This window comes from Somniosus microcephalus, chromosome 3 (assembly GCF_052327205.1).
Source record: "Somniosus microcephalus isolate GS21.2 chromosome 3, FLI_Smic_1.0, whole genome shotgun sequence".
Classification (NCBI taxonomy): Eukaryota; Metazoa; Chordata; class Chondrichthyes; order Squaliformes; family Somniosidae; genus Somniosus; species Somniosus microcephalus.
Window position 1 is genome coordinate 267,138,178 of NC_140989.1, and position 12,121 is coordinate 267,150,298.

Here is a 12,121-nt window from a genome sequence, read left to right on the forward strand (position 1 = left end):
CAGTTCTTCTCGCCTCTTCACCTCCCGCCCCGCTTTCAAAAACCTTCCTTTTCAACTATGCCTTTGTATCCCTATGGTCGGTATTCACTGTTTCTCTTTCCTCCTTATTTTAAAACACAGACTTCTTCCTGTACACAAGTAGTGTTATATAATCCAAATTGAATGAACAGATACCATTTCACAAAAATTGTACTCTGCTGTTAAACTGAAATGACTGCCACGCAACCCTTGGTTATCTAGCACTTGCTGCTCTTATCAGATTGCACTTGTGCTGTTCTTTTGCCAAACTAGTTAAAGTTAGAGGTCAAACCAATCAACAACAGTAAGAAAAGAAATGATCCGAATTAGTTTCCACAGTACCTCTGTTTATCAGTTACAGGGCGACATCATTGTAACAATCAGTAACAGCAGAACCAGCTGGTTACCCTCACTGAGGTGTGCTGCGCTCAACAGCAGTTTGATTTTAAACTCTTTCTTTTTTTGCAGTTAGTAGCAGCTTGACTTGAATGTTGTTCTAAAAGCTTTGTAAGCAGTCAGAATTGAGCATCCGTCCGTCCGCTATACACTCAAAAGTTATAGAGCGTACCTACACGCATGTTATATCAAAAGAAAGCTTATCATTAGGGGAGTCTAATAGGCGTATTTACTTTCTGGTCAGACAAAAATTGTTCGGACACTATACAAAAAACGTTCAAAAATCCTCAAAAATCCGCTCATTAGCGGTTGACCAATCCTACCGCTCATTAGCGTTGAGTGACGTGATGGTTGACCAATCCTACAGTTCAGTGACCTGATGGTTGACCAATCCGCTGTCTGTGGGCGGGCCTAATCCTGCAGCCTCCCGAAACATCGCCGCCATTTTTTTCATCCCCACAGCACCAGCCAAACAAACCCCCACATTGCGGCTCCGGGAGCGGGAGGTGAGCTGGAGTCACTCGGGCCAGGCCTCACAACCGCTCGGCCCGAGACACAGAGCGGGCGGGGGAGTGTCAGCAGCCGTCCATAAACTGCGCTACCCACGGCGCGGCGGCCGGGCACACCGGGTAATCAGCTGGGGTCCGTCTCGGTCCGAGAGCCCGGCCGGGCCTCAACCGCTAGGCCCCGCACGGCCACCGCGGCCTGGCTCAATTTTCAAAGCCCTTCCCCGGGTGCCAAAAGAGGGGGAGGGAGGGAGATGAGAGGGGGAGAGGTAGAGAGAGGGGACATACATGGGCAGGGAGAGAGAGGGGGGGGGGGAGAGACAGAGAGGGGGCAGGGAGAGAGAGGGGGATGGACAGAGAGAGGGTCACGGAGGCAAAGAGTGACACAGAGCGCAGGAGCGGCAGCGCCCAGCTGTAAACCGCGCGGCCCAAAAAAGCCCTGGCAACGCCGGGCACCCCCAGCTAGTATGGAGATAAATCAGGTCTGATTGTACTTGCATTCTCCACTTCTGTGCCGATAGTCCGATCTATTACTCATGTAAAAAATAAGGTTTACAATCCCTGGATCCTCTACCCAAGATCCACAGCTTTTAGCCAACCCGAAATCCTGCAGCCTAACAATCTCATGACTGCGGAAATGAGGTGTCAATAAAAATGAAGTTCACCAAATCACTGGGAGCAGCAATGCCTGCTAGCTAATGGGATTAATATAATCTGTTCAGTAAAGACAGAGAGCTGCCCCTTTAGGATGCACTTATACTGAAATCGCTTCATGCCAACTCCAAATTTCCATTGTAAACACACCTGCACACTGGCCCCTCCTCCACACCACCCTATCCTGTATGCAGCCCTATGTCAGCTAATGATCCTTAGAATTTTATTAGTCTTTTCTCCCAATTCCTAATGAGCATAAACCGTACATCCTGGTGCGAGTGTGTGGCCGAGTTTCAGTGCGGACACAAAGCTGGCTTCAAATACAAACGGTCCCAGTGTTCACCATGAACACGCCAGCTATATCTCCCAAGATGCTTTGAGAGTGTGGCTTTCAGCCAAGTACGTAAGAATTAGGAGCAGGAGTAGGCCATACGCCCCCTCGAGTCTGCTCCACCATTCAATAAGATCAAGGCTGATCTTCGACCCCAACTCCACTTTCCCGCCCGATCCCCATATCCCTTGATTCCCTTAGTGTACTGCGATCACTGCTGCACAATACTAGAATCACTAGGGTTTGGGGAAAAACACAGAATCTTGCTGCAGTATTTGTGCTTCATTTCGACTGCCACTCTTCCGGGCTCTGTCCGTTATGATTAAAAAGACGTCCTGTGAGCCAGGGCTGCATATCCCCACCAAGAACCGTTACCAAATGGTGATAATAAGTTGCTCCAAGGTGGAGCAAAACGTCACCATTGCCAGTTTTCTCAACAAGTTCTTTGATGAATACACTCGACCATCGATTGCTTTCTCCAAGTCTTACAGCATCCAATGTGATGTGCATCAGCTGGATACTTTAGAAAACCCAGCTAGGAGATATCCTTCCAGCCTCAAAGCTAAACATATCCTCACATAACCAGCTAGATAAATATATTGTCATTTGAAGATCTTAGCAACTTAACTGGGTATGCTTTTATTCTGATGGGGACCCAAAAGGAGGAAGCACAAATGAGGAGAAATAGAGGAGTCCCAAGCAGAGAGAATTGCATTTGGAAATAAATAGTAAATAGCTATCACAATTTCCACTTGTGGCCTAGGATTTGCAAGACTGAATCCTGCAATCCCAGGATCACAGTAGGTATCCAGGATGGAAAACTCAACAAAAATATATTTACTCTAATTTTGAACTATATGTAGATGGGAAGAATACCAATAAAATTCTTTTCAAATGTTCTGTTACTAGCGTACTTACCAAACCTAATCTTCCAGTCTCCAGCAGCAGTTTATTCAGGTATCTCTTAAAAACAGGATTGCAACTGCTTTCTGTTGACTCAACTGATTGTTTCTTTCTATATTCTTCAAACTATTAAAAAAAAATTCACAGCTCATTTATCTATAAATACTTCACAGCATGCTTAAGATTATCAATATGATACAACCCGTGTAAAAATATCACCGGTGCACAAACAAAATGACCAACATTAATCCACATCCTGCAATACTAGCAGTGAACACTGCCAGCACAAATCATCAAGCTTTGCACCCCATACCTATTATTGTTCAATTCCCTTATTTTATCATATAGCAGTATCAAAAATAAATGTATTAACTTGCCTGACATCGTGATAAACGCTTTCATAATATGAAATTATTCACTAGTTGCAGGCAGCTTCATTCTATCAATGCAGTGCAATGTCTACATAAAACTAGGATATTCTTTAATTCATACGGTGGGTGGACGATGAAGAGGGCAGAATATCCTATTTGTGGATGGAGTCTAGCAAATTAAGAATAATGATAATTTTCTGATCTTTTTTCTGTAGGATTTATATTTGAGTACTGAAAGATCTGAACATTTTCCCTAAAATCAAAGATTAAGGTAGCTTGCCTGTGCATAGATTTTACGTACATGAGAAATATTTGGTCGCCCCCCTCCCCTCACTTCTCTGAGATCTGCACCACTAAGAAGGACAAGAGCAGCAATGTCATGGGAACACCCAGTTCCCCATCAATTCAAATACCATTCTGAATTGGCCACTGACACTGGTCTTTCATCGCCGTTGGAGCAATGTCCTGGAATTCCCTACTTAACACCACTGTAGGAGCGCCATCACCACATGGGTTGCAGCGGTTCAAGGAGAAGGCCCACCCCCATCATCTCAGGGCAACGAAGTATGGGCAATAAATGTAGCTTTGGCACCATCACCCAATTCCCAACAACAAATAATTCAAAACATGATTCAACTGTTGGTAATCCATGTTGGCTGACAAATACCACAACCCTCTTACAGACTATATACTAGTAATTTGACAGTGCTATTGCCCATGGTCAGATGAAAATGGTGGTGGAGTTTGCAGACATTGTGGAAACTTTTTCCACAGAGCCACCCAGTGAACAGAAACTACTACTACACTGGTCAGTTGACATAGTAAAATGAAATGGAGAATGTTGACATAGCAATTTACACTGGCAAATATTGACAGGATATGCAGCATGTGTATTATACAGCCTGCAGCATGGTGAAAGTGTGGCATGCATATTATATGCACAGATTACATACTGCCTACAGACTATATACAGAGTGCATATATTACACAGTACTGAACTATCGTGCTTCTCGTTTCACACATTCGAGCTTCCATTTGCCCCATATTCACAGGTCTTTGTCCAATCTGAACATATAATATTTAACAGCGTGGTGATAAAAGCAGGAAAGTCTTCACTTAGGAAACACTTAAAAGCATAGTGGAAAAAATTGAGGAGAAACTTGTTACTGAGCAGTGAATGGCTGTCTGGGCCTTCCTACTTCACAAATGGGGGACTGGAAACTTTTACAAAAAATACTATCTTCTTTGGAGCATAAACTCTAATGTAAATACAAACAGTACACAAGCATTTTCAAAAGCCTCAGTAAACATTACTATTTTCCATGGCCGACAAAGCAAAATTAGACTGGGTTTCGCGTCATCTTATTTTTTTTAAATTCATTCTCGGGATATGGGCATCACCAGCAAGGCCAGCATTTATTGCCCATCGCTAGTTGCCCTAGAGAAGGTTGTGAGACTTCTTCTTGAGCCGCTGCAGTCCATATGGTGAAGGTGCTCCCACAATACTGTCAGATGGGGGGTCCAGGTTTTTCCACCCAATGATAATGAAGGATGTTGTGCGACTTGGAGGTGATGGTGTTCACATGCACTTGCTGCCTTTGTTTGTATAGGTGGTGGAGGTCACGGATTTGAGAGGTGCTGTCGAAGAAGCCTCGACATCCTGTAGATGACACACACAGCACCCACAGTGCGCCGGTGGTGGAGTGAGTGGATGTTTAAGGTGGTGGCCAATCAAGCGGATTGCTTTGTCCTGGATGGTGTCGAGCTTCTTGAGTGCTGGTGTAGTTTCATCCATCCAGGCAAGTGGAGAGTACTCCATCACACTCCTGACTTGCACCTTGAAGGTGGTGGAGAGGCTTTGGGGAGTCGGGAGGTGAGATACTCACCGCAGAATACCCAGCCTCTGACCTGCTCTAGTAGTCATTGCATTTATGCAGCTGGTTCAGTTGAGTTTCTGGTCCATGGCGACACCCAGGATGTTGATGGTGGATGTCTCAGCGATGGTAATGCCATTAAATGTCAAGGGGAGATGACTAGACTCTCCCTTGTTGGAAATGGTCATTGCCTAGCACTTGTGTGGCGTGAATGTTACTTGCCACTTATCAGTCCAAGCCGAATGTTATCCAACTCTTGCTGTATGTGGACATTATCTGAAGAATTATGAATAGAACTGAACACTGTGCAATCATCAGCAAACAGGCCCACTTCTGACTTTATGATGGAGGGAAGGTCATTTATGAAGCAGCTAACGATAGTAGGGCCGAGAATTCTACCTTGAGAAACTCTTGCAGCGATGTCCTGGGCTGTGATTGGCCTCCAACAACCACAACCATTTTCTTTTGTCTCCAGCCACTGGAGAGTTTTCCCCATGATCCCCAATGACTTCAATTTGACTTGAGCTCCTTGGTGCCACACTCAGTCAAATGGTGCCTCGATGTCAAATGCAGTCACTCACACTCACATCTGGAATTCAGCTCTTTTGTCCATGTTTGGATCAAGGTTGTAATGAGATCTGGAACCAAGTGCCCTAACGCAACCCAAACTGAGCATCAGTGAGCAGGTTACTGGTGAGTAAGTGCCGCTTGATAATACTGTTGACGGCTCCTTCCATCATTTTGCTGATGATTGAGAGTGGGCTTATAGGATGGTAATTGGCTGGGTTGGATTTGTCCTGCCTTTTGTAGATGGGACATGCCTGGACAATTTTCTATGTTGTCGGGTAGATGCCAGTGTTGTACCTGTACTGGACCAGCTTGGCTAGAGGCGCGGCTAGTTCTGGAGCACAAGTGTTCAGTACTACAGCTGGGAAGTTGTCGGAACCGATAGCCTTTGCTGTGTCCAGGTGTGCTCAGTCATTTCTTGATAGCAAGTGGAGTGAATCTAATTGGCTGAAGATTGGCATTTGTGATGATGGGTACCTCAGGAGGAGTCCGAGAAGGATCACCTACCTCAGCACTTCTGGCTGAAGATGGCTGCAAACGTTTCAGCCTTGTCTTTTGCACTCATGCTGGGCTCCCCCATCATTGAGGATGGGGATGTTCATGGAGCCTCATATTATATTAAATGATATCATAAACATTCAGAAATAAAAATCTAACTCGTTTAACTATAAACTCATGGTCTCTAAATTCCATCTTTAATACCGGGTAACTACAGCAAATTCAGTTTCACTTTCCTTTGCAAAAATCCATGAGGAACAGGAAAAATTCTCAGTATAAATTAGTTTCAAAAACAATTTCTTTATTTGATAAAAAAGTTACCAATTTCACATCACAAAAAGTTTACATAACCCAAAGCTACAATCAGACCATTAGACCACTGGAGCTGTCCATATAAATTTGAAATGATGATACCATAACTTTTTATTTATTTTAATTTTATTTTATTTCATTGATCCTGAGCATCATTCCTCATCTGCTGGACACTAGAAGATGCACCAACAAAGATAGCCCAAGAAAACTTATTCTTTATTTTTTTCCCCCCTTACCCTCGAAGTAAGCACAGTCTTCGCTCAGCATTGCTAAGTAATGGTCAGACTGAGATCAGTAACTAGCCTCAAGATAAAGGGTAGGCCATTCAGGACTGAGATGGGAAGAAATTTCTTCAGAGTGTGGTGAATCTTTGGAATTCTCTACCCCAGAGGGCTGTGGAGGCTCCGTCATTGGGTATATTCAAAACAGAAGTCGATAGATTTCTGACTAGTAAGGGCATCAAGGGATATGGCAATAGGGCCAGTGAATAGAGTTGAGGCAGATCAACCATGATCTCACTGAATGGCAGAGCAGGCTCAAAGGGCCGAATGGCCTATTCCTGCTCCTATTCCTTATGTTCTTATGTTCTAAGCTTGTGGAGAATCAGGCCAACATCCCACAATTCCAAGCCTCTGCTAGATATTTTAGTTTGTGTTGTCCCCAGTTTATCACCAATTTCTCCTTAATACTGCCGTTAACTGATCTTGCAAACTAGACATGGGGTAAGGAAATACTGCTTTGCAGTCCGCAGATAGGCAATGAAAGTTCAAAGTGCAGTGGATCAGCCTTTGTAACCTTCCTTTTGCCGCCGAGATGTAGTGCTTGTCGTGGCAGAATGCTCCGTCCTGTAGGCCTAGTGAAAGCCAACAGGATTCAATTTGTGAGTTTGAGTGAAGTGAACAGTAGATGTTCAGTACCTGATCTTTCAGGAATTCAGGTGCCAACTCCCAGTTGCAAGTGTCAACTGTTTAATCAAATTTCCAGCTGAAAACAGTGTAGTTTATTTTGATGCCAATCCCTTTCTTTTTACTTTTCTATTAATTTCATCTTATTTTTGAATTTATAAATTAAAATAGTAATGTATGTTATAACTGACAAATTGAGTTCTTTATTAGATTATTTTATTTATATAATTCAATTGTCATCCATAAGATACATTGCTATTCCACTAGTAGCGTTTGCAACAATCCCACAATACAAGTCGCACTTCATTATAGATTTTTCATTCCTTCTCCTATCATTTACATAATTTTTTATTATGGTACCAGCAAGCACAATGAACTGGGGGAAAAAAAGTTACAATACTCACCCGTTTTTGTAAATTATCAAGTTGTGTCTCACAACTGGAACAATCTGGACAGAAATCTTTCCCCTGATTATCTTCTGTATAGTCCTCAGTAGTCAGAGTTTCAGTATTATCCTGCTCATCTCTGGTCTTTGACAAAATGAACGGAAAAGCACTTAATTAATTTAAAATTACAAACACATTATAAAATGTCATAAGTAATATAGATATCGTGCCAGCTGATTACTAGTTACTTTAAGCTGTTTAAATTGTAACTACTGAATTCATAATAAGTTGGAGAAAGTGAAGCAAATTTCTTTTGCGTTTATTTTAAATTCAAATTTTCTTCAACAGTAGACATGCACCCAAACGTTAAAAAAATTGTCCCAGATTTTGCTGCCAAAATAACGGCGAGTTTAATGGCGTTTGCCGTTATTAAATTATGTATACCATCCAGCAACTTGTGGCGAGGAAGAGATACCGTGTGAATTGCGAATCGCCACAAGTCACTGAGCGATTTGCGCTACTCCGCCGTTAACCTCGCAAAAACGACAACTCGCACTCAAGCTCCCCATGAATTTCATGAAATTGCTGCATTTATGCAATAGTTGCTAATTAAACTCGCCGCAGAAAGGTAGGGCTTCTACTTTAAGCGCGGGTACATATTTAATTAGGAGATTTATGTTCCTGCAATGCCACTCAACCTCTCCAGCCCAGAAATGGAACAATTGAAATTGTGAAGTCTCATCCCTACAGGTAGTAAAGCTGTCAGAAACTTTTCAAATTTTTTTTCTTACCTTTCCTTTCCTCTCTCTCAATCCAATCTTTCTTTCTCTCACTTTATTTCTCTTTCTGTACCTGGTTTGACCCTGATTCACCCAATTTCCTTTGTCGTTGTTCCTGTTTCTTTCTAAATCCTTAAATCTAATTTGTTAAAGAGATAGACTGTTGGTCCCATCATTCACCAAGGTCCCAGATGCACAGTTGACCTCACTGTGCCGTTATTAGCTCGCACTTCCAGGACAAAAAATATTCGAGCTGAACGGTGAGGGAAAAAGTCTAACAGGGAACGCTGCGCGATGCCCCACTCCAGCAAAATCTGGGCCAATGTGCAAGATAACGAGAGCAGTTTGGAACATGTGCCTGGTATCTAGAGGCTGCTTTAGTGAGGAATGTTTATTTTCTAACTGAAACCCACATGTCTCCGAATTGGCTCTGATCTCAAATCAAGGACACTGATTAGCCTAGAGTTTCATGGAGATTTGCACCATTGCAATGGCACATCTACAGCGTTGGGTTCGTTGTTCAGCGCAAAAGCCCCAGGAAATTACGGTGAGTGAGTTACGGCATTATTCACGCAGCACCATAATTTCCTGGGACTTTTGCGCTGCTCCACCAGTACCCTCGTCAAAACCGTGACAAGTTGATCATAGCTTCCCCGCCCCCCCATTCAAATCAATGTGATTGCAAATTTCTTAGATTTATGCTAGTTTTCTCACTGCAGCCACTTAGACTGAAAAATAATGGTGCAAGTGGACCCTTGGTTGCCTGGTAGCAACAAGATTCACAGCTCTCACGTAATTCTCAGCCTCGGAGGACCATAAAGGCTGTGGTGCAGTCTGGAGTCATGTGAATGCACTTTTATGTATATATAATAAAAATAGGCTTTGACATTTCACCATCAAAAATAAGTTATCATTGCATTCATTCCTAAATGGAGCTCTCGAGGCAAGTGCAAAATTATTAAATCAATTTATATTTGACCCATGAATGTATTTCAATTCATTTGTTTAAAATGAAATCTCTGCTCTCCCATTATATTTAACTTTGAGTAACACCCATCAAAACACGTTTTGTCATTGTGTGTTAGGTTTACTGTATATTGTGTAGATGGTGTAGGGCACTTAAGTACCTGCACATGTCATTGATGAAAGTGAAGCTTTGTTTAATGCCAAGGTGTTTTAGATAGCTTAAATGATGAATGTCATTTTCTAAACAAATGGTAACTAAAATTAATTTTGAACAGCAGCTGTATTCAGTTTTCAGGAACGGTCTATCTCCATAACTCAAACAATTTTCTGAAAGTGATCATGTTCAGCATAGAGAAAGGATTTGAAATTCAGAATTCTAATACTCGGGTCATGGCAATATTGAGTAATTAGTTCACTGCTGCAGGTGGGGTAAGCCATCGGCTGTGCCGCTTTTGAGATCCCCGATTTGTCATATGCTTACTGTGGCGTATTCAAATTATTTCCCAGGAAATTTCACGTTAAACTCTGAACTGGAAGATTGATGGTGAAATTGCATAATTTAGTGTACTTTGCCTTGCGATGTACGTCGCTGATCTCTTTGTTCCAGAAAATTCTGGGCCATTAATTTAGATGGATTCAGAGTTTCAAAATCAGTTTATCTAGTAACAATATAGATGTTGTTTTCAAACAAATTTGCATATGGTAGATCGATTTTGTATCACAATTATTATTCAGCCCTTTCCTGACAGAGAAGGTGACTCATGTCAGGCTTCTGTCATTATGCTCTGGAACTGACTGTTCATGGGAGCTTCCATTAGATGCTGTCAGGTTAAAATAATATGTAAATAAATGAGGAAGTTTGATTTATTCTGGCAACAAGACGCTAAATTAGAACTGGAATTTGGAGACAGCACATGGCCAATACTGCTGTGGATGGAAATGGGGAAGAGAAACAAGCTGAATTAGAACAGCTATAAGCATGTTGATCAAAGCTGGCTGGGAAACTTGCTGAATTACAAGATATGAAATGCCAAAATTATCTTGAATGTAGCAACTTAGACAAAAACAATGGAGCCAATGGCCTGAATTTGCGGTCGGTATGATGGCGAACTGTCAGTGTACGCCGTCGTACCACCTTTGAAACTGACCGCAAGTTTGGGATTTCCGCTTGCGCATGCGCTAAATCCCGAACTTGCGATCTGTCAAGTTACAATTACGCAGAGGCTTTGCTGCGTCTTTCACCTCCTGATAGAAATCAACTTGCTGCTGAAAAGTTGGGCTAATTGTCCACCTACGCCAAAGTAATTACGCTTTCAATTTTTAAGTCTTTTGCAAACAGGCGCAGGAAGCCTGTTGCATAGCGTAAGGGGACCGAATGAAAAAAATTGTTACAAAAGTTCTTGTCAATGATTTGTAACATCAGAATACAGTGCTGAGGCTTGTAATAACGAAGGGGAAGATTTGTCCTATACAGCAAAATCATAAAAAGACTTGCATTTATATAGCACCTTTCATGACCACCGGACATCTCAAAGCGCTTTACAGCCAATGAAGTACTTTTGGAGTGTAGTCACTATTGTAATGTCGGAAACGCAGCAGCCAATTCGCGCACAGCAAGCTCCCACAAACAGCAATGTGATAATGACCAGATAATCTGTTTTAGTGATGTTAAGGGATAAACATTGGCCAGGACACCGGGGATAACTCCCCTGCTCTTCTTCAAAATAGTGCCATAGGATCTTTAACATCCACCTGAGAGCCGACAGTGCAGCACACCGTCAGCACTGCATTGGAGTGTCAGCCTAGATTTATGTGCTCAAGTCCCTGGAGTGGGACTTGAACCCACAACCTTCTGATTCAGAGGCGAGTGTGCTACTCACTGAGCCACAGCTGACAAATGCATTTATGATTTTTCTACACGTAGTGAAAAGAACAAATCTTCCCACAAAATTAGTTCGCTGTTTTAGCTTTCAGTAACAGAGTCATGTCTTCATGTTTTTCTGCAGAATGGCTATAAATTTTTCTTCTCCCATTTATTTTCATTTACCCTATCATTCCATTTTTCACTAGATCAACAACTTTGTTGATATTTACATCTTATTACTGACCCTGCTCTACTGTCATAAATGTGCACAAACATTTCATGGACATGTCCAAATGTAATTTATGACATCTTAATGCTCTCTAAATTGGACAACATAATCAAAATCTACCAACTCCTGCAGCATTAGTTGCTAAAAAGGGATCGACTTATTTCACAGTGATTATATTTGTGAAGGTTTCATTTCCATTCTTATATTCTGTATGAATGAACCCTCCTCTTATCACTTCGCATTTAAGGGCTCAACTGTAGCTTTTAGGCTATGAATCAGGAAGTAAAAAAACCACCGCCCCCCACGTGATCCCAGGTTCGCAAACGCACAACGGTGCGCTCCTGGGCTCCGTGGGGGGAGTACGCTGCGCGGAACACTGCAGCGTTTTAAAGAAAGTTCTCGCAGGGGAGAGTTGCACGAGGTAGGTGTGGATTTACTTGCGATGTTAGCAGTGTACTCCTTAGCTTCGCCGCCGACCTAACGTATGAGGAGAGATTGGATCGATTGGGCTTGTACTCGCTGGAGTTTATAAGAATGAGAGGGGATCTCATTGAAACTTATA

General features: G+C 42.4%; 1 protein-coding gene across 4 annotated transcripts in view; it reads right to left on the reverse strand.

Annotated features, from left to right (window-relative positions):
- Positions 1-12,121, reverse strand: part of clcc1 (chloride channel CLIC-like 1) — a 39,695-nt gene that overhangs the window by 22,177 nt on the left and 5,397 nt on the right. For all 4 annotated transcript variants that reach the window (XM_085982423.1, XM_085982424.1, XM_085982421.1 and 1 more), the window contains exons 3-4: positions 7,740-7,865; positions 2,824-2,934 (exon numbers count right to left, since the gene is read on the reverse strand). In XM_085982423.1, the coding sequence (XP_085838549.1) occupies positions 2,824-2,934; positions 7,740-7,865 (237 nt within the window). The remainder of the gene's footprint in view (positions 1-2,823; positions 2,935-7,739; positions 7,866-12,121) is intronic.